This window comes from Lissotriton vulgaris, chromosome 7, assembly GCF_964263255.1.
Source record: "Lissotriton vulgaris chromosome 7, aLisVul1.2, whole genome shotgun sequence".
NCBI classification, from domain to species: domain Eukaryota; kingdom Metazoa; phylum Chordata; class Amphibia; order Caudata; family Salamandridae; genus Lissotriton; species Lissotriton vulgaris.
The window spans coordinates 1,477,514,081-1,477,538,347 of NC_141695.1; the positions used below are offsets into that span (position 1 = coordinate 1,477,514,081).

At 43.9% G+C, this 24,267-nt stretch overlaps 1 protein-coding gene across 1 annotated transcript in view; it reads left to right on the forward strand.

Annotated features, from left to right (window-relative positions):
* The window catches only part of GGT7 (gamma-glutamyltransferase 7), a 377,510-nt gene that overhangs the window by 242,581 nt on the left and 110,662 nt on the right, over nucleotides 1-24,267 (forward strand). Inside the window, exon 9 of the mRNA XM_086932278.1 lies at nucleotides 2,254-2,381. Coding sequence (XP_086788404.1) covers nucleotides 2,254-2,381 — 128 coding nt within the window. The remainder of the gene's footprint in view (nucleotides 1-2,253; nucleotides 2,382-24,267) is intronic.

Here is a 24,267-nt window from a genome sequence, read left to right on the forward strand (position 1 = left end):
CTTAAAACATGTATTTAAACCTTACGTAAATTGCTAGCTTTTGACAAACATCCACATAGCAACAATGATGACTGCTTGAAGGCAGTTCTTGAGTCAACCAATATTGGTCACTAATGATGAAAAGGCCTAAACTGTTCAGAAATAGTGATCTCATATGATTTTTCAGATCTGATGTTTAGTGTGAGTTAAAACGCACTTGGGAGGAATGTGTACTTTTTATACATAGGGAGTTTCTGTGGTTTTGAGATGGGATGGTCTCTTTGAAGAGGCTTTGTCTTCAGTTGTTTCTTGAACATTGTCAGATTTGGTTGATTTATCAGATCTGGGCATTGAGTTTCTGAGCTCAACTCCGAATACTCTAATTGATCTTCCGCTTTGAATCTTGCATTTGAATCTTTTCTGTGTGAGTAGGTTGGTCAATCCCTGATCTAGTGTTCGGCTTTTTGTTTAGTATTGAGTAAAGTCTGCAATTAGCACCACTCAGAATGGGGAATGTGTGAGTCAGGAATCCGTTTACTTGACCCTGACTCTCGATTGCTTACAGAGGAGCTTAACATTTTTTCTACCGCACCACAAATATAAAGTCCCACTCTTAACACCTTGGCTGCTTGAGATCATCTTCTGCTGTGCTAGGCCATAATGTTAATGGGTGTGGTCATGAAGAGCTCAGCTCGTCATGAGCACACGAGCACCGTGCCTCATGACGAGTTGAGCTCGTCATGAGCACGGAAGGGGTTAAGTGTCAAAGTACTCTGATGGAACTAAATCAGGAGAAACTTCTAGTCGATGAGCCAGTACATTTTTGAGGCACCCATGTCTTGCTGTGTTGACTGGCCAGTATAAACCCATTATGACCCGGGTGCATCCGGAGATTCATTAACCTAGTGCGGTTGATTCACCAGCACCTTTGCGAGAACGTTGGCTTCAGTATTTAATTGAAGAGATTGACTAATAATAGGCAACGAGCTTCAGTGATTACTGCCACTGGAAAGTCCGAAGTATGCCCATTACTCCTAACAGGCTTCCCAATCATCTTCCATATGTACACAGACTGTGTAGTGCTGTTATCTTCAACCTCGTGATGGGAAAACCATTAGGTCATGAGGCTTTCCCATATTGGAGCAACTCCAGGGCAGTGTGTAATTTGGTCTCAGTTGAGTGCATTGGCGCCTAATGTGTACCAGCATACTCTAATACTTATATTAGGTTCCATAATTTTTTTTTTTAGGAATTACAATCGAAAACAGGAGGCAGTATTTGTATTTCAAGGCATTCTGATTAGGAAGTCCCAGTACATTCTAAATACCACTTCAGATGTCTTTGCTGAGGCAGTTACTAGATTACAGACCTGTATGTACATATTTTTGACTTCAATTTCATGCATTTTATTAATAAATTGTGCAATGTTATGATAACATTGAATTACACAGCTTGATTGACGAATTTGATGTTATTGCATCATATTACAAATGGTCTAAAAAATGGGGAAACTGTTCGAACTTTGAACGTATCTTCAAGTACTATACAAATTATTTATTTGTGTGTGTGGCTATGCATAAAACCTTGCATGCTCCTCAATCACTTATTTTCTAGTCTCAGGACATTTATTTGAGTGGAAAGACACAGACAATAGACTTAAAAGGCCTAATCACTTCTGCTTATACGCAAAGCATATTTTGCCTAAAGTTGGACATGATGGATAGTGGATTAAGCTAATCTATAAAAGGGGCCAGATTGTATAATTAACTGGACTGGCTGGTGGGAAATGGTCCACAATACTTCAGATGCAATGAATTGCAAAAACAAATGCAGGCAGCTCAATTTTCTAGGGCCTTGGGGTTATCAATGACTTGTCACATCAATGTGAAACTAGGTAAGGAAAAACAGACAATTATTAACCATTTGACTGAACTTTGAAGACCTTATTTTTGAAGAAATCTCTGTGGATCTTCCAATAGTTCCTTTCTGTCTCGCCATTATTTGCTAGGCTCAATTTCCATTTCTCCAGTGGAGGATGCTTTTGACGATTTGGTGATTTGGCATCATAAAAATACCAAGCATTAGGTAACATACATATGATTGATCACACTTGGTGATTTTTCTTAACAACCCAGAAGGAAACATGTAAAAGTGCAAACGCTAATGCTGATTCCACGCCAGTATACAGAAGAAGGATTGATGATCCAAAATATTCATTGTTGGGTTAGGGTTCTAACTTGTTTTTTTTTTTCTCTTTCTCTACTGCTCTTTCAGGTCACCTTGTATTTACTCCACCACCTCCACATGTCGGCCCGGCACTTATCACAGCCCTCAACATCCTGGAGGGGTTTAATTTAACAAGCCAAGCATCCCGGGAAAACGCTTTGCACTGGATGTCTGAGGTGAAGTAGAGAATTAATAAATAGTTTTCATAAAACCAAACAAATCTTGGACAGGCAAGGGCACCCTGCATATAGCTCATACTATAACATTTTATTTGCATGAATACTTAAAGCATTACAAAATAAACATATCTAAATAATAAACCTAATTTGTTACCTACAAAATGTATTTGTAGTCATCTACGTCTCTCTATAATCAATCCCTGACAAATATGTAACATTTTGTTTCCATTTTCCGTAAATGTACCACAAAAACAAACAGAACCTGCATTTCACAGCTCTGAGAATCATACCATATTTAAAAAAATGCTTTCCCTGAAATTAAACCAATTAAATTTATGTCTCAAGTACTAAATACTTAAGGCTAAGTATGGCAGAATATTCTTCCACAAATCTGCGGCCTGTAGCAGAATCATCTAACAGAAAAATATGCCAGATATGGGCTGCTTCATAGAATTGGTTGTTTATAAAATTCAAAATAACTTGTTTAGAAAATCCCACAGCTGCCTTCCTCAGATTAAAGCAACATTTAATGAAATTTACAATTTCATCACCCAAATAAGAACGTTTTGGTCTTTTTGTTAAACCGTATTTCAGATTCTGTAATCAGTTGTAACTCCCTAGAGCTCTCTGTAAGCCTGAAGTTGTGTCCTACAACAAAACTGTCATCTGCATATTGAAGCAGGCATATGTGCTAGTCACACCAATCTGGGTGAAAATGCTTCCAAATGAGTAGTAGATTTGCCCTTATTGACAGTATATACATTACACCCCTCATATAGAAGATCTATTTCACTTTAACAGTTGGGTCTAGCTTTATTATATTTATTTATTATAATTTCCTTTGTATCACTGACACAGAGTTGAAAGCTTGCTGTAGGACACTTGAGTTCCTTTCAAATTGACCTCAAGCTGCCATAAAGTTTGCAAAGTACAAACTATTTTTCTGCATCAAACACTTCTACATACCATTACACTTTACCTCCTAGAAATTGTGTTTAACCTCTGTTACTCATCCTACAACCACGGTTTCTCCCTAAATCACAACTGTGATGAGGTCGTGTTGCCCCTTCTGACACCCTCCCCTCTACACCATTACTACTGATGGCTTACCTACCATTGAATGGCTGTTATACATGTAAAACAAACAAGTACCCCATGGGTAAACTCACTATGTTAAAGTGGCTAATCGGACCACATTAAGAACCAAAAAGACACGTTAAAATCCCACAAAAACAAAGTGTACATCGAGCCATTGAAGACCAAGGATCAAACTGTCACTTAAATCAACCTTGTTTTGAGATGGTTTCCCAACATCTGTAAATCAGTCTGGGTGTATTCTGCAGGACCATTTACCAATATCTGCACATATGTGCGCCATCATTTTATCAGATTCAGAAAAGGGGGTGGTGACGGACAGAGTATCTGAATTAAGCAGACCACTCCTTCCCAGTCCAAAGATCAGGGCTTAATCCATCACCGTTTTTTAGCTCACTGCACCATCCCAGCTCAGAACCTGGCTACATGCAAATTAGTCTGTCCCTGGCCCAGTGCATCATGGGAACAGAGCAGACCAAACTACCAAGCCAATTCTTTTACTGGAAAGGAAACAAGCTTCCGGGGACCGGTTTCTGGCATTAAAGCCGTCTTCGGCCCGGCTTGCTTGAATCCTGATGGTGCAGTGAGCAAGGGACTCATGTCTGAGAATACCCTACCACGCTTGTGGTGGACTAAACGATTCAGAAAAGGGGGGTGGTGATGGAAAGAGCATCTGAATTAAGCAGAATACTCGTACCCAGTCAATAGATCAGGGCTTAATCCATCACTGTTTTTTAGTGTCTCACTTTGTGTATAACTGGCTGCATGGGTTGGTGAGTAGCTACATGAGTGTGTGTATGGGTTATTAGTTGGTTTTTTGAGTATCAGTATGAGTGTCTGTATGGTTCAGTGTGGGATATTACTGTATGTGTTTTGAAGACAGATGTGTGCAGGACTGTATGGGTGGATGAGTGTGTTAGTGAGTGAATGACTGTCTCAATAGTGCCTTTATGAGTAAAAACATATGTTTTAAACTAGTATATGTGTGCATTGATGTATATAAGTGAGTGTATATGAGAGTGAAAGATTGGAAGAGTTACAGTATAAATAAGTATGTGTTTCTATAAGTGATTGTTTAAGAGAGTAAGTATGTGTAGGTTTCTGTATAAGAAGTAGGTGTAGTGGTGTATGTATAGCTGTATATGCAAGTAAATGGATGTTTGATAGTTTTTTGCATGTGTGAGTATGTGTGAGTAACCCTATGGATGACTATTAGTGTGTAACAGGATGTATAGGTGTATGAGTACATATGATGAGTGACTACATGTATGAGTGACTAGATAGAACTGTTGGTGAATGAGTGGATATGTATGAAGATTTTGGAATTACTGAATAGGTTCTTCCATTGTTTTGAAACTTTTAGTTTCTATTTTTCAATCTGTTTATCAAAGGTTATATTAGGGTGGCAGTAGGTCTGCCACTCTTTCACAAGGATGATATTATCAGTGATGTCATTTGAGATGTCATGAATGATGTCATGAGTGATGTCAGTGACCATGTCATGAGTGATGTAATATGAGACGTCATCAGCAGTGGATTGCGGGCGCGCGAGTTATAGATAGCTGAACTAACTATAACGGGAGAATTTTCAATGGTTTTGTATGAGTGAAATGTCCAGCTAACTATAACATGTGTGAAACCTATTTTTTTTCCAGTGAATTTCGAAGTTTTTTCAAATGCTAATTCCTAACTATAACGTGCCTAAAATCTATGTTTTTTTCAGTGAATATATATATATATATATATATATATATATATATATATATATATATATATATATATATATATATATATATATATATATATATATATATATATATACGCACTGGAAAACTAAACACCCACTTCCCTTACAAAGAAATGGAAAGTTTGCATCTCTGCAGCCTCTTATTTTTCACCTTATTAATCTTCTGCTCAATCAACACATCATCCACAAATACACACACCTACTTGCTGCCTTTCTTGGCTGGGCTTATCAATAATTCTTTTTTAATTCAAATTCAAAGTGCAGGCCCTTTATTCAGCCTTCTTGGTAACTACTACCCGTGAACAGCAGTGAGTAATTTGCACACTTCCGTCCTTTCTTGCATCCTTTCTACCGCACACTGTGTGTACTTTATGCACTAGCTTGCTTCCTTAGATGTGGTACTTGTTTCTCTTGCTCCCACTGCGAAATCCAACACCCTATCTGTGTAATGAGCTGGAAATCCAAAGATCCACTTCACTGACATGGCAGTGGGTAGTTTGTGTGTCTCCAGCCATTCTTATTTTTCACCTTTTTCATCTTCCACTCAATCAACACATCATCCACACAACTACTTGCTGCATTCCTTAGGTGTGATTATCAACTATTCTTCTATTTCATATTCCTATTCAAAGTGCAGGCCTTTATCGAACCTTTTTATTGTAACAACTACCCCGGCCGAAGGCACTGTAACTTTGCACACTTGCTCCCTTTCTTGGCTGGGGTTATCAATTATTCTTCAATTTCATATTCTGATTCAAACTCAAGCCCCTTTATCAAGCCTTTTTGTTGTAACTACTGTTGCAGGATTTCTGCTCCTACACAGAACTGTGCATAAAGACGTAGGACCTCAGTGAATTACGGTGTACCAAAACCCACCTTAGTACCCAAACCCCCTACCAGACTAGCAATCAGTGACTCATTGGTTCTTCATCCTATAACAAAAACACCAATGACTAGTCAACCCAGAACATGCCACTTAGATTACCTCAAATAAGGTGGATAACAAGAGCACGCTTTTGTTATAGTCTTACACCAGTCCAAAACAAGGAGTAAATAAAGACACATGCAAGTTTGAAATGTTTATTTCTAACGCCGTAATCTCATGCGCAGTACCATAGATAATACAACCAAACATATTATCAGAAACAAGGTTGTCAGCATTGTTACTATTCCATAAAATACAAATGGAGAAAGTATCCTATAATGCTAAAGGGAAACACATTTAAAATATACCTACATTTCTTCCTCCCTACCTAGCAGGTTAGTTTATAACTACAGAAGGTCTCATAGGATTACATGGGCGGACCCATACCTCTGGTACTCAGCAGTAGTGGATCACGTTGAGTTCTGCACAAACTGTGAGGATACAAATGTTCTCCAACTGTGTGTAATTATGCCTCCACAATGCATTATTAAACGCGCCAGTATCAGAGGTGGCCACAGCTGCATATGTGTTATGGGTCGAACGTGCGAGGATCATTCCGAATAACAGACACCGTATCCAAGATAACCTTGATGTTCCATGCTCTCACTATACACACTAAACTAGCGAGGCAGTCTAGAAATGTAGCATAACAAATTATTCTCATGTGAAGCAAAATACTCAGCCTTCTCTAACCAATATCACAAAGTGTCGTGTGCAAAGCAGAGCAGGAAAGCAAAAATGGCGTTTAAGCTTCTTGTAAACCCATGCTAACTTAGCACGTTGTGAGTGCAAGGCTCAGCCCACGACACCCTCCCTCAATCGAAGCACGTGATATAAACGTGGGCGAATTAGGAACGCAGAGTCCTAGCCTGAAAAGCAGTCAAGTTCAAATGTGCAAAAAAAAAATATTCGCTGTTTGATAGGAAACAGTAACTAAATAATAAAGAATAGGAAGAAAAATCAAAGAGTCTTTATCCAGCAGCGTATAAGCACAGTATGTAACAACAGCCTCCAAGAGGAAGTCATTGTTCTCATCTGAAAATATTTCAGCCATCCAAGTCAATAGACTCAAAGACCGGAGCCTCTATCACCATCGCAGGAAAACTCGGGTCATCTTCAATGTAACTGCGTGCCAAGAAGTCAAGCACCGCTGCAAAAACATTCCAACATCCCATTATTCCATGTATCGCTGCTAAGGCCATATTCCGCCGCTAGAACAGAGCTAGTCATAAACCACTAAGGGGCTCATCGGCTGGTCATAATCCGCGTTGGGAGACACCGTACCGCAGAGACACAAATCCAGGGCCCAGTCGAAATCGCAGCTCAGGCAATGGAAGACAGGTTGAACACATGTGAAAAAGGAGAATCGAAAGGATAATCCATAAGCTGCACTCAATGTAGCCAGAGGCAGCGCTCCGTAATAACTAAGCATTCATTGCGGAACAGCAACAGCTGGGATATATTGTTGTGTGCTGCAGGATGTGCATCCATATTTAAGTAAACAAATTAATAGAAGCACACCTGCAACTAATGCGAGTATTAAGGGGAATCCACCATCGAGGCTGGAAAAAATCGAAAGAAAAAATGCAGAGAAGACACCAAATATAGTTTGAAAAGAAGTCACAAGGCCACTGCTTCAAACTTTAAAAAAGTAAGGTAACCCCGTAGTCAAAGATGCATTAAAGGTGCTCTGAATTAACTCCCCGAAATGCAGGAGCAGGTCTGTATTTAATAAATCATGCACTTCTGTGCGGGTAATTGCTACATGAAGGACAAATGTTTCTCTAGCAGATGTAAGAGCGACCTCTTTTTGCGACAATATCGCTCGTATACGGCTCATTTGGTTGACTCTGCTTTCAAGGTCAAAATCGACGGCCAGATGGAAACATCCAGCTTCCCATGCAGAGGAGTAAACACAACTTTTTTTATAGCAAACCACACGCTCAGTTACCGTAATCATGTAAGCGATGCCTGCTAACATCGCACAACAATCTGCATTATTTCAAATTACATAACTCACGTTTCCAGTAAACTGAACGTTGGTATGATAGCAGGTGTCGGAGTGCCTTTCAAAACTCAGGCCAAATTAGGCGCATCTTGATTACAAGAGCCATGCAATTGTATGTGTCTACAGTTTAAGGAGTGATCTGGTGCTATTGTGCAATCCTCGCCATTCAGATAGACTTCTATCCCTCCCTCAGGCACCTATATGTAAATGATAATAACCAAGCTTCATGGAGATAAGCGCTGCCTAAAGATCCATATCTGCCTATAGCATAGTATTTCATGCAAACCTCAAACTTAAACAGGCTAAAAAGTAACGTTATGATACCGTGGATAAGCCACACAGCTGAATCGGATCTCCAATGAGTGACCACTTCTAACCATTATCATAGCGCGCCCTGTGCTCTGATTTGACAGTGAGAGAGTGATCATAGTTTGTACTGCTAATCATTCTCAGCATACGCTACGAATACGCTTTCATGTTACGTGTCGCTTCAAAGTTTCCGTGTGACGTCATGTACGGCGCCCTGTACGCAAAGACGCGAATGTTTTTAATTGTTTAAAAACATATATTTATGTATTTAATGAACATACTAACAGAAGACATTATCTAGGATAATTATGAAAACATTTTTTTTTAAGTTCCAATAATCCTATATTACTTATAAAAGCAATTACACAAATCGCGGTGGAACGTCATGCGTACTCGCACCGTAAGAGTACCATAAGCAGAGCATAAGCGTACGCAAAGCCATGTGACTTTAAAAGACGAGATTTGATTGGTTCATAACACTTCCTATTACAACTGTTGAAACTTCCGTCCCATTTTAATAATTCTACTTTGACTTTCTAAGAAGAAGCATCTCTTCAGAGAATCTTGTCAAATAGAACGAAGTTTACCATAATAACAGCAATGGACTCATCTTCCAGCCATTCTTCAGAGGAATATTTAATTCCTGAAGAATCTCCAAAGAGGAAAGAAGCTCTAATTTGGCAGTTTTTTACTTTTCCAGAAGGGCAAAAAAGGGTTAATGCTCCAAAAGTAACCTGTAAAATTTTCCAAACTCTTTCAAGGGGTGATCCATCTCAGAAATACTCCTTTGGCACAGCAAATATGGAGCGACACGTGAAGAACTTACACCCCAACAACTTTGCACGAGCTGCAACACGGAGGTTGAAGGACAATCCACCTGCTGCTGCACCAAGCACATCAACTGCTGCTCCAGCATTTTCAGCAAGCAGTCCACACCCACAAAATGATCCTGATTTTGCTAAAGTTAAAATTCTATGGATTTATTGCAATAAACTTTTGTGTTATGGGGAACAGTCTATTGACCTGATAAAACGCAGGAAGAAGGAGCATTGCTGTCCTCGACATTAGTTTTTTATTTTCATTCTTTTGTTTCTGTTGGACACTTCCAAGCCCCCCATTATAGAAAAAAATTCCCCCCGGAATTTTCCCCCCCTGGGAGCTAATTAAGAATAAAACGGACTTCTAGGTTTTTTTTTTTCCTTTTCCACCGCGTACGAGTACCATACACGTACCCCGAGCCTAAAGATCCATGTGGGACCACCTGAGCAGGCCTAGGGGGTCAACATGTTTCTACCCTGCCCCCTTTCCTTATTTTTCAACTTTGTTTTACTGTTTTCTTGTGACTCGTGCTACCGAGGCACAAGATGGCTGCCAACACTTCCTGGTTTGGAGTGTTGACAGATAGTTGACATCCAATCAGCATGCAGCTCGTGCTCATAATTGTACGGATTTCGGTACGCGTGCATACTTCGTCTCTAGATATCACTATGATTTTACTTTTTATTTTCTCAGGAACTACTGAACGGATTTACACCATTTAACAAAAAGCACAATCTGCAAACCAAACTTTATCTCTCTGCCAAGTTTGGTGTAATTCCGTTCTGCCGTTCGAGCTGTAGCCCTGGCTAAAGGTCCCTATGGAAAATTGCATTGGGAAAACACGTTTTGGGACCCCCTTTTTTCTCAGGCACCCACTTGACGAATCACCCCCAAACTTTCAGGGAAGGAGCGACCGGAGCCGGACATTTTCTTGGAGAAATTCGCTAAGATTCGTCCACCAGCGCCAAAGTTATTACAAATAGAATGTTGTGGATTTCCTATGGAAAGTAGGTCCTAACTATAACTAGCTACTGACGACCGCCAGTAGGTAATATATATCTCAGCTAGTGGCAGTCGCCACTAGGTAGCTATAGTTGGATCTGCTTTTCCATAGACGGGGTGTTTTCTTGGTGTGCTAATACTTCCCAAAAAAAGTTCATTCACCTCAGCTCCTTCCAGGAAAGTTTTGAGGTGATCCGTCAAGCAGGAAAAAAGGGGGGCCCAAAATGTAAAATCCCCATGCATTTTCCATAGACTTTTTCAAGACAGGTTTACTGCTAAAAGGAATTACACCAAATTGGCCAGGAAACTACAGCTTGGTCCTCAGAGTATTCTTATTGGGATTTCGTGTAAATCCGTTCAATAGTTTTCCGGAAATTAAGGTTACAAAATAATTGTATATTTTTGCAGTTTAGCTCGCAAGAGTCTCTCAGGAGTGCCAGTTTAAAAACAGGGCATTCTGATTGGCCCCGTGATCTTTTTCTCCTTGGCAGCCCCCTTACCTAAGTCTGTAAAGGCCCCGAGGAGCCTACCCCCATGGGTGGCTCAGCAGCTACGTCCCGGGATGCCCACCACTGCGACATAGATGTTTCCCTGCCCACAGCAGTGCAGGCAGGGAAACCTGTGTTTGCTCTCGCTTGGCAGGAGCATTTTGTAATCTTCCCCTACGCAGGAGCAAACACCAAGTTGTCTCTCAGCTGGCACAAGCTTCAAAAATGCCTCCGCCCACTGGGAGCCGAATTTAGAGCTGTTTCCATGCCCACAGTGATGCGGGCAGGGAAACAGATCTAAATATTGCTCCTGCCCGCATTATTAGCTATTCCCTAATTGCGGGAAAGTGCTGGGTCCCGCTGGAAGCGGGGAGTCCGCTGGTGCCACAGGGCTCCTGCCGCAACTCCAATAATAGTGTGGTGGGTGCCCTGGGTGGGCACCAGGCCACCCACCCTTTTTCAGCTGGTCCCTGGGGGTGCCTGGGTCCGAAATCAACCTGGGGAGGGGTGCTACGTGCCCCACTCCCCTTCAATAGGTTGCTCTCCTTGCCCATCAGAATTGCACCAGGCCCCCTGAGGATGGGGTCCCCAGGGCCAAAATTGTCCCAGGGAGGGTGGCAACATGCCGCCTCCCCATATAAATATTGCTGAGCCCCGGGGTATTGGGTCACCAGGAGCAAAATGAGTCCTGGGAGGGGGTCCGGGTGCCCCCCTCCCCCTATAACATTTTGCCGGGCCCCGGGAGATTTAGTCCCTGTGGCCAAAATAAGACCGGGGAGGGGGGCTGGAGAATGAGGTCCTCAGGGCCAGACCCTATGGCTACCACTCACTGCACATTGCCTTTGGCCATGCGCAGCAAGGTGCTGACTGCATGAAGGGGTGATGGCTCAAGGGCTTGGCTACTGGCCAGTCCCTGCAGCCATCCCCCTGCCAAAAGACGTGCACAGTGGGGGTTGCATATATGAATGTATATTAAGTATTACTTTACATTAAAAAAACCCTAGCAATTCACTGAAAAAAACTAAGGTTAAAGCAATGTTATAGGTAGGTGTGATAAAAGGATCTGGGTTTTTTAAACTTTAGAAAGTCACTGAAAAAAACAAAGGTTAAAGTAATATTATAGAATTTATTAAAAAGAAAAAACACAGAAATGTACCAGTTATACTTAGCAGTGCTAACTGTAACTTGCGCCCCGCCATACATTGCTTATGAACCCACATTTGACATCACTAATATGTTCTATGACATCATTTATGATATCACTGATGACAGCTCAAATTAAGTCATCCAATGAGTGTGTTAGTTTGTTATATAGTTTATGTAGTGGAGGGTAACTACTATAGTACTGCTCAACCTAATTTTGTATTGCTTTTGTCCAGCTAATTGATGTAAATGTTTACAAAACGCATGTGCTCGTAATGCACCATAGCTCTGTGGACATATTGAACATGTCATAAATGTGTACATTTCACTAGCTGTTGCCAAAACACCATCCATATTTCACTTTTGTTGGTGGGTCGACACAGCCGAGTTGCCCAGACCACGCTGACCAGACGGTACAAAGGAGGAGGACTGGAGGTGCTGAGACTTGATCTGTACTATTGTGCCACGCTCCTCCAAACACGACTCAGTGGCTGGTTGAGGTTGAAAACTAGGGAAAGTGCTTTTTTAAAAGGGTTGGTGGAATCTGATTGCCTACCCAAAATACTAACGGAGGGAATCGCTAGAGATATGCCATCCGTAGTCCGTCAGACCACAAATATATGGTAACGCTTTGCTGAGACAGTTTTGAAGTGAGCCCCATTCCACTGAGAACTCCCAATCTGGACTTTGCTTCCTGTTAGTCAAATGATGGACAATGTTTCCTTTCAAGCATGGAAGGAGGTTGTTTGTAACTTGTTGGGAGACCTGGCCCAGCGTGAACCACCTCTAGCTACCCATACTGTGGACATGTTAATTTCCAGTGGTGCAGGGCAGCATATGATCGCACTACTATACAAGGCAATGCGAGCAGATGCGGTGGGCCCCCGCTTTGGGCTGCATAGCGTGGGATGCCAACTAAGACTCTCCATTGGAAGATGGGGAATGGACCAAAAGTTGTGACCTCACCCACACAGTTTCTTGTAATTCCTACTTCAAACTGTACACTATAATTTCCTACATAGGACCTAATTACCCCCATAGATCTTCACTGTATATCCTCAACTCAACGGTAAAGTTGCCCACACTGCGTTAGCAGAGGGTCATACTTTCTGCATCTGGTCTGGCAATGCCGGACAATGCAGGACAACTGGACTCGGGTGGTGACAGACTTAAAGAGGAATACCCACCTCAGAATAGAACGCACTCCTTTGAATTGCCTACTGGTTATGTTAAGTGGCCAAAGGGCCTTAATGACCTAAATATTCCTGCAGTTAGCACTGGTCATCACTTGGATGGGCCAACCTACACCCAAGCTCAAACACAGGCATAGGGACGTACAGGAGTGGGCTCTGGCAGAGGAGACACACAAATATAAACAGGCGGGATGAGAAAGTGGAGGAAGACCTCCAGGTCTGGCGGGACCTCTGTGACTCACTCCTACTCAGACACTCACACCCATTCAGAGACTCAATGAGACACTCATGCACCCACCCCGGGACCTCGTACCCAGTCCGCAACTACCATCTCCAACCTCATCGCACCCCACACCATCACCTCCACGGATTACATCCTACTTGGAGACCTGAACTTCCACCTCAACAACCGTAGCGACCCCGACTCCACCTCCGTCCTCGACAACCTCTCCAACCTCAGACTGAAGCAGCTCGTCACCACCCCCTATCACAGGGCATGACACACCCTCAACCCCATCTTCGCCGGAGGGACCAGCGTCCGCTTCAGCCTCAGCTTGCAGCCCCTCTGGACGGATCACCACTGCGTACACTTCACCTTCAAAACCACCACCGCACCCAAACCCTCCTGTGCCCGCCACAAAGGAACTGGAGCAAGATCACAGAGGAACACCTCAACACCACCCTTCTCCTAGATCCTCTCAGCGCCACGACAGACGCCAACTCCGCAGCAAAAGAACTTCACCGCTGGATCTCCAACTGCACCGACAAGCTCGCATCCCTCCCCCATCCTGCCAAACAATGCCTCCCCGAAGCCCACCTGGTACACCACTCAACTCAAAGAAGCCAGGCGCTCCTGCAGACACCTCGAGAAGACCTGGCGATGCCAGAAAACCTGAACAACCACAGGAACGCTCTGAGGAAATACCATCAGCGAATAAGAGACATCAAGGAGACTTTCATCAAGAAGAAAATCCACACCAATGCCAAAGAACTTTTCAACGTCATACAGCAAATCACCAAACGCCCCAGCTAAGCCACGGATGCCACACCATCCCAGGAATTATGCAACAAGCTCAGCTCCTACTTCCACCTGAAAATCAAGGCCCTCTACGACAATTTCATTGAACAGACGACGGACACCACCCCCCTCCCCACCGCCGACTAGGTGCCGACCATCACCACCTGGAAGCCCGCCATAGTTGAGCACATCGCCGCAATCATGAAAAACACCCACTCAGGAGCCCCCACGGACCCCTGTGCCCTCACATCTACCACAGGGATGCCGCCGCCGCCATCGCACTCGAACTAGGACGGACCATCAACGCCTTCTTCAAAATAAATCCTTCAAAACCGGCATCTTCCCAGACGACTGGAAGCGGGCGGAAGTCAAGCCCCTCCTCAAGAAGCCCACAGCCAACCCGACAGTCCTGAAAAACTACCGGCCCATCTCTCTCCTTCCCTTCACAGCCAAAGTCACCGAGAGACTAGTGAACGCTGAGCTGACCTCCTTCATCGAACATAACTCCATCCTAGACTCCTCCCAGTCCGGATTCCGCAGCAACCACAGCACCGAGACAGACCTCCTCGCTGCCACTGATGACATCCGCATGCTACTCGACCAGGGGCACACTGGGGCCCTCATCCTCCTAGACCTCTCCGCAACTTTCAACACCATCTCACATCGCACACTCGCAGCCAGACTTCACGACGCAGGGATTTGAGGAACCGCCCTCAACTGGATCTGATCCTTTCTCTCCAGCAGAACCCAGAGGGTCAGTCTCCCTTCCTTCCTCTCCAAATCCACAGAGATCAACTGCAGAGTACCTCAAGAATCATCGCTCAGCCTCACGCTCTTCAACATCTACATGGTCCTCCTCGCTGCCATCGCCAGACAGCATGGACTCAGCATATTTTCTTACGCCGATGACACCCAGCTCATCCTCTCACGAAGAACCCCCAAGACACCAGACTACGCTTACAGGAAGGGATGAAAGACGTTGCAGCCTGGTTGAAAGATAGCTGCCTGAAACTCAACTCGGTAAGACCGAGGTCCTCATCCTAGCACCCTCCAACTCCACCTGGGACAACACCTGCTGGCCTTCGCCCTTGGGATTCCACCCACCACCACAGACCACACATGAAACCTCAGCATCACCCTTGACTCAGCCGTCACCATGACCTGCAAGATCAACTCTGTCGCCTCCTCCAGTTTCAACTGCCTGAGCATCCTCCGAAAGACCTTCAAATGGATATCCCCAGAATGCAGAAATACCGTCGCCCATGCTCTCATAACTAGCAGACTGGACTACAGCAACGCCCTCTACGCGGGAATCAACAGAACCCTCCTATACAGGCTCCAAACGATCGAGAACGCCGCAGCCAGACTCGTCCTTGGGACTCCACAGCACAAACACATGACCCAACACCTACGAGACCTCTACTGGCTCCCCGTCGAGAGGAGAATAACCTTTAAACTCCTCACCACGCCTACAAATCCCTCCACAACATCTGACCCAAATACCTCAACGAGAGTGTCTCCTTCCACATACCCAAAAGGAACCTGAGCTCCGCCGACCTCACCCTAGCAGAGACCCCCGCATCTGCAGAAACAGAGCAGGCGGGAGAGCAGCCAAAACCTGGAACAAGCTCCCAGTTAACATCATACACTCCCCGACCCTGCAAATTTTCAGGAAGAAACTCGAGACCTGGCTCTTCGACTGAACCGGAGCTGCACCCCCAGCGCCTTGAGACCCTCACGGATGAGTAGCGCTCTTTACCAACAATTTATTGATTGACACAGAGACTCATGCACTCATGCACACACCCACTCAGAGACTCATGTACTCTCTCACAGACCCGATGACACGCTCATACACCTACTGACAGACCCACTTAGACTTTCCCGTACCCACTCACAGACCTACTGAGACACTAATGTGCTCACTCACACAATCACTGTCAAAGGTTAGTGGTTACAGTTAAGAAATAAAAAAAAATTAACTTAGAAATCCCCTTAAAAAAACAAAGATTAGAGAGACTTTATAATTAGGCTCTGATTTCACTCTAATAAAACCACTGAAATTAAGCAATTTTATTCAGCTGAGCTTACTATAAACTGCTCCCCCACATGGTGTTGCATATGACCTCACATACTATATCTCTCATGACATGGTCAGTGACCTCACTGATGACATCATCCACAGAAATACTCACACCCCTATATGACCTCTAATACGCCCATACTAGCACTCACATACCCATTCACAGACCCATACAAATCCTTGCACAACTACTCACTCATCCATAGAGCCACTCACACAACCACTCTCTCACCATACAGCTACTCATACAACCAGTCACCTACACATACAGCCACTTACACAGTCACACTCACCCATACAGCTACTCACACATCGACTTATTGACCTATACAGCCACTCACACACCAACTCACTCACCAATACAGCCTCTTAACACAGCCAGTCACTCACCCATGCAAACACTCACTTACACACCTACACAAATACTTACATACTCATTCACACAACCGTACAAGCACTCATACATCTGCTCACTCAGAAATACATCTATTCACACAGATATTTAATCTACAATTCAGCCACCAACTCACTTAACCAAAACCCTACTAAAACAGCCACTGATTGTGAAACATCTTGTAGGCTCCTGAGCATTCGAGCGGATGGTTTCAGTCATTGACATCTTATCTATCTTTGCAGTCTGGTGAACCTGTCCAGTGGAACGGTTTGTCACTGATGAGAACTCACACTGCCTGCTTTTCTGCTCTCTGTAGTTTCTGTTGCAGGGAATGTTGGGACACAGTTACTTCTTAGGTGGGACTTCTGTCTCCACTACTCATTTCCTCCCAGTTCTTTTAATTCCTCTGGTTCTGAGGATGCTACATCAAGAGCACACACAGATAGTCTTAATCATGCCGGAGTTTAAGGTGTGTAGCTGAGATCTGCTGTCCTTATCCCAGTATCCTTCTGCTCTGAGCAAACTTCCTCTCACAATGGGAGGGGCAAGCCTCCATCTTCATTACTGGAGAGTGATCTGAGCAATCCAAGCTTGTTTTTCCTGCCTGCAGAATCTGGGGTCATCATTAGATCATATTGATGTTCTTGTACAGAGTCTTTCTATTCTGGGTGATGGTCCTTTTTCATAGTTTGGTACACTGAGAAAGAAGTTGATCCCCTCTTGCTTAGCAAGGCTTTGCTCTGGGTCCTGGTAAGTTTATTTGCCATTCCTTTTGATCTTCTGATGTTTACAGGAGCAGCCTTCTATGGGATTTCTGAAGGAGTTAATCCAATTGTTTGTAAATGCCCTATTGTTATTCCACAGTAGAACCTTAATTTCGTGCACAATTTCCTGATGTTGGCACATTTGAGCCTCTGTATGGATGCCCCTTGAGGCTGCTCACATTGAAAACAGTCTTCTGATCACTGTTACTTTAGCGCATCTTGTCAGCTCTGTGCAGGCATTGTCAATTCATCCTCCTTCAACTTAATTTTTTGTAGGCAAGCTGATCTTGTGGACAAAAGCTTCCCTCTTTCCAAAGAAGTCTCTCCCATTCATGTGAGTGAGTTGATCACCATTTCTATCCTTTACCCCCCTCCTCATCCCACCAAGGAAAAGGACCTGCTATGTAGTCAGGATCTTCCAAGGACTCTCAGTTTTTATGCTGCCAGGACTAAGTTTCAGGTAAATTATCACATTTTCCTGGGTTGTGCCAGCTCCTGGAGGGGCGATTCAGTAGCAGACAGTTTCCCACTGAATAGTTCTCTGCAATAGATTCTGCTATGCTTTTTCCAAGAAGAAATCCCGGGAAGGTGTGAGAGCCCATTACACCAGTACAAAGGACGTTTCTACTGCATTGTCTCAGGCATGTGTTGGACATTTGCCGTTCCGCAATGTGCAGTGATCGTAGGTTTAGTTTGGCTTCTCCTGCAGGGTAAGTGTTCTCGCACTCCTGAAGGAGGGGGGTTTGTGGCAGAGGTGTTCCTGTTCTTGGTCCCATGCTTGAGTGATGGTGCTTCCACGCCCTCTTCATGTATCCTACAGGTCCAAACCAGTCACAATCAAAATTACTTCTTGTGATTTACGGATCACCACTGCTCGCTGTCCATCGGCTCCAGTCTGGCCAAGGTGGCAAAGTTATCCAAGGCAGCAACCCCTAGCACATGGCAGTCTTTCACCATGGCAGCCCCTTTTGGCACATGGGGTCATGCACCACTAATTAACAAGGCGTTGGTCCTGACCGCACAGCAGTTTACCATGGCTGTCTGCACAGAAGCCCTCTCCTGGCATATGGGGGGTTGTCAACTCAGTCCTGCACATAGGCTACAATCTGAATGGTGCAGCAACCGTTACTTGACATCTCGCACACTTGACCAGGCTCCCTACTGAAACTTGCTCCTTACAAAGCTCTTCTCTTCCCCCACAGGGCACACTGGTCTTGCCAAGCAGGCAGCCAATGGTGCTCCAGGCTTCAAGGCAGATGACTTTGGATTACCTGGGTGATGTCCCTTCACCCAGCAGGGAGACTAACTGGCCTTTGCCACCAGTCCTGGTCACAGTCAGAAGTCTTGCAGAGCTTCCGCTCCTCACACAGCTCATCTGGCGGCTTGGCGGATGATAATTTCTGGAGTCTCAAACTCCCCTTCTTTTAGTCCATTTCCAGACACCAAATGTAAGTTAGGGTCTGAGTCTTTGAAGTTATATGTTGGGGTTCTGTTTCTTTTGATGTGCATAGTCCTCTGCTTCCTCTTCCTCTTGAAAAGTAGTCTGTCACACAAGAGATGTCTCCAAAGCTGATAATCCCACTGCACAGGCAATGGGAGTGACTAGAGTTCACACCTGAATGTCAGCCATAGTAATATGTGCATCAAAGGTTAGCCCGAGCTCTCAGCCCACTCTTTATGATTTTCTTATCAGCCCCATCTCCTTCCTGACAGGTGCCCAGGCTTCTTCCTTGTGACCTCTCACTGAATGATGTAGCCCCCTTTGAAGTGTACAGGGGAAGCGTGGTCCTCCCCTCCCCAGTGTGTGCCCCACCCAGCTTACAGGAATGCAGCAAACTACTAAACTATTTGGGGATCTCTCTCTCTCCCCACCATGTTTCACCATGCAGGCCTGGTTCTCATAAAATGGATCACAGGACCCTCTATGTATTGCACTATCTACAGGCACACATACACCCAGTGCATGTATACATCATACTCGCACTGCACAGTACGGTATCCTCTGTGTTATGTATCATTCAGAGGCACACATACGTCTAGCATTTGCATTCAACATGTGCCCACTGCCAAGTACTGTTTCCTTTATGTCCTGTATTGCTCATAGGCACACATAAACCCAGCACATACACCTATTATGCACATACTGCAACCTTTATGTCTTGTACCACACACAGGTTCACATAAACCCAGTACATGCACTTCTCTTGCACACACTACACAGCTTTACATCCTTCAGGTAGTGTTCCACTCCTGGGAACGTGCACTTCAGGCACATGAATACATCATGCACGCCTTGTTCAGTACTGCATTGTTCCTGTGTGGACCCCTCCCCAGGTACACATACACTCAGCGTAAATACACCTTCTGTACTGCACAGCACTTCACACCAACCTGATGTAGGCCAAGGGTGAGGTACGCATGCAGCAGCAGATCTTTTAAAGGTGAGTTTAGTCTGTAGGCCTCACACTAGTAACACAGATTAACTCCTAGCGAAGGCAGTAGCCTTCCCCCACTATGAGGGTAGCAGTCTGGGCACCCTTCCAGGTCCAACAAAACCACAGTCCATGAGACAGGACTATATCATGCTGTGCACACATGGCCCGTGTTTGCCTGTGACAACAAAAGTAAGCATTAGGGATCCAGACATCGGTACAGTAGGACACTCAGGGCAGAGGTATACATCCATTACCATGCAGAGGACTTTTCCGTCTCAACATGGGTATATTTCTGCATTACCAAAACATGAGGAGGCCTGAAAACTCCGAAAAAGGTAGATGCATTCCTAACAGACAGGGTCCACACTTCTGGCACCTAAAAGATACCTTTGAGGAGCAGAGTGCTGGTCACTCATGGACATATTCCACAGTTCATTTCTGTGCAGGAGCAACCCCACCAACCAATTAGAAGAGAGCAGCTCACAGCTCCACAATTTAAACTACTGTGCATCATCCTCCCCCTCCAGTGGGGAGCCTGGTTCCATCTGTGACTCCTGCCAAACAATGCTCTGGGGTGCGCTGAATGTGCAGTGCATTCCTGATAGGGAACATTTAACTCTGTCTGGCCTTTGGCCATAGGCACCATTCTTTAAAATGTGGACCTTTCACACAGGCAAAAACTTTCCTCTATTTGTATGGGGCAATGCTTCCATGCTAATAAGGGATCTTCCAGATTTCCATTATGTAAGTGCTAATTTTGCAGCATTGAAATATGTGTTATGGGAGGCGCCTCACTAAACGCTAAAGCCACTTTTGTGACTGCATGCGCCTTCCAGTTCTGAAAAATGGGTACTAATGTCTGTTGCGTGAATAAGCAAATCCTGTAAAAGAGCTCAGATGTCGAGACCTGTAATGAAGCACAGTGTATTAGAATATAAGGAGCATTTACTAATGTGTGGAATCTGTTTGTGTCCACTAAACTTGTGGAACAGGCTGTTTATTGGTAACTTGTTTTTGTGGTGTGAAGGGGTAGTTATGACTCCTAGATTAAGAAGCATTAACCTTCAGAAAGTGAAAGTTAGTATTTTGTTCCTGATGTAATACGGTTCATACTTTCTTAGTAAAACAGTGCATTTGTTGGACAACATAAACATCAAAACTATGTGAGACTGAGTCCACGCACAGTACCTCTAACCTAGCAAGTTAACCGGTGGTATGTGCAACCTCAAAACATGACAACCCTGACTTCACAAGGAAATCGTGAAAACAGATCTAGTACCCTTTCATTTGATAACTCATGCATGCCCAAAGGGAGACAAAAGAAATACTCGACTTGGCATTTCAAATATTTATTGAAGCAATAAGATTCTTGTGTAAAATACGTGCGCCGCAATTATCAATAGAATAAAGCAAAACGGAGTAATCAGCATCACAAGAATGATAAGGAAAATAAACAGTTCAGCTGTTGTACTGTTGCATAGAATATATGTTTCCATATAAGTATAGTTATATTTGCGCTCCTACCTAGCGCTCCCTATCCTAGTATACCCAGGTTGGGTGAATCTGCCAGAATGCCTGTTGGATGATCTAACTCCCCAATTACCTGTGGGTATGTTTAATCTGGGAGCCTGTCTTGGTGCTGAGCTGGGTGCCATCCTTCTCTGGAGGTAAACAGGATTCAGCTGGGCTGGAAATTCAGCATGGTGCGACATCGACAGTGCCAGCGAAATGCTCCTCTGTCTAAATAAAGGAGTGATGTTGTTTATTTAAATACCATGCCGAAGCCATTATTGATTCGCCATTATTGACCCGATTGTTACAGAGTTGTCGCTGAGAGGAGAATAATAACATTTTGCGCAGTAAACTTAGCCCTTGCACACAATGTTCAAGGCTCTGATAATATGCCTACAAAGAAATGTCCAGAAGGTCCCGTGCTCTCCATGCCACTAGAGAAAAGCTATCCTGGATGATGAGGGGTGAAACCCTGAAACTGATCCTAGGATGCTTGGTTCCAGTCCAGGGAGCACCTGGCCTGGCAGTTCGGGCTGGGCTGTTTCCATTGGGCACAGGGTCAAGACTGATTTGCATATAGCTGGGTTCAAACTGGGATGGAATGGTGAGCAAAAAAACGATGGATTTAGGCCCAGATCTCTGTAGTGGGGTGAATGTATGACATTGTTCTGCATTCTGTCCATCAATTGTTGTTTTTTCATTATGAAGAAAAGTAAGCATAGCCATTTCACAGACACGCAAGCAAATGTTTGTCAAATGTCAACATTCAAGAAAGATGTCAACTTGAAAACGTGTGCATGTAAAATGGTGAAGTAGTCGCCCGGGTCTAATGTGATCACATAACAATGCTTTTCACTTTTGTGCTACTGAATATAAGCAGGTGCCTAAAACCAGGCTCTACATTGCTTCAAATTTCATGACATCTTTATTTCATGTATACTCTCAAACCTTTAACAGAGTTCCAAACGATTGCAGCAGGCCTTGCTTTGCACCGAGGATAATGTGCAAGTTAGAGAAATCTTTAGAAAACTATCAAAATTGATGACCAAGCTACCTAAATGTCACTACATTTCGAAATGTCATGTTAAAGAAAGTAGAAATACAATGGAATTCTCTATGTCTCTGTAATGTTGTACTGCACAAAAAGCAGGTTATGTGGAGCCCAACGGTGTGTTGGGCCTCTTCATGGTGGGAGCCACTTCAAGGCGTGAAATATTTTCAAACTTCCACCCTACTAACACATTCTCCAGTAGGCCCCACCAAATGCAGATGTGCGCTTACCCTCAGGCCTCACTCCCTTTCTTGGGACCAAGTGGTCGTGGAAATGTATCCTCAATGAGGGAGTACGTCTCTTGGACCCATATTTCAAATTTATCTAATACCCTTGAGAGATTTCTCACAAATCCTAAATGTAATTTTCTCACTTTCTGTGCAATGTATCATTGCAGTCTTGCACAGAATAGGCACTAGTGGAAATGACATTAGACTGGCCACTTGGATATCCCGGTCCATTGCAATATACAACCTTCCTGCAGCTGCCCAACGGGTACTCCATATAGGGGAAGGTGGTGGTCTGGTGTCAGGAACACTGCCTTCGCCATCCTCTAAATTAGGCAGGAAACAAAGAGGGGGTGAGGGGTTTACGTACAAGCATCAAGACCGACTTATTTCGAATTAAAAAGAATGCATTTTGAAATGGAGCCTCTTGGAACGCTCCTTTTATTTTTGGAAGTCTAGGTCGGTAATGGTGCATTTAAATCTCTTCTGTACCAGTGCATGTGTTGGAGCTGTAAATGATTGCTAAATAAGATATATTTACACAGCTACAAGGAACCATGTTCCAAAGTGTTTTTGACAATTTGCTTTTACTAAAATTAAATAACATTGGTTAGTTGGTGAAACCAATATCACTTTCAAACAGAGCTGTCAATTTTATGGGAGCTGCTTCTGTTTTTTTGAGAGGTTGGAATTTTTTAGGAAGCAATTAATATTTTGCACATTCGTTAAAGCTTATCGATCAAAACAGTAAGTTCATACGCTGTTTTATTCTCTGTTATATGGCTTCATACTTCTCTGAGTATCAGTCACTGCATTTATTGTGGTTGGTAATGATCTTAGTGTTCATACTTTTTTCCAGTCACTCTTTCTGGAAAGGTCAAGATGACTCAAATTAGTATTCAGATTTTACTGCTTTTTTATGGCCTCTTGTTAAATTTCTATATTTTGATTATTCATTTTTCATTCTGATCTTTCAATTATTCATTTTTTATATTAAACTGTTAATTCTGTTATTTTGCACTTCATTATCATTTACAAGTGTTCCTGTCTATGCCAGCATCAGTGCACACCTGCCCTTTCTATGTGGTACCAACAAGCAACTGAGGTGTTGAACAACTTGCCCAGAAAGACAAAGAGTTGCCCCACCCTGCTGCCACAATAATGTATTAAAGGCCCGCTAGACCACTTACTGTGGCAAGGAGCCAGAGATGATGTAGTTGATTGATGGGTCTATATAGAGAACGTCCTTCTGTTAACGCCTCCTCTGCCCTGCAGACCACATCCATGGCTACTGGCCACTTTTTCACCTGTAGACGATGTGACAGGGAGGTGATTAACCCCTTCGATGCTGATGACGAGCTCAGCTCGTCATCAGCCACGGGGGGCGTGTGCGGATGACGAGCTGAGCTCGTCATGTAACGCGGCTTTTGTAAAAAAGCTGTGCAGCGCAAAAATGACCGCCGCAGCGATGCGGTTAAGGAGCTTTGTATGGATGTGTGTGGCTCAGATCACTTGCTGTGCTTCAGATTTCCCCTCTTACTGAGCAGATACAGTCCCCACAGGGAGCGGACGATAGGGGGAATTTGGTATGAGAAAGTATTGGCATACGCTCATTAGAAATAGGCAACCACCGGACTTTCCCAATACTAGACCCTCTACTTCTCAAATTG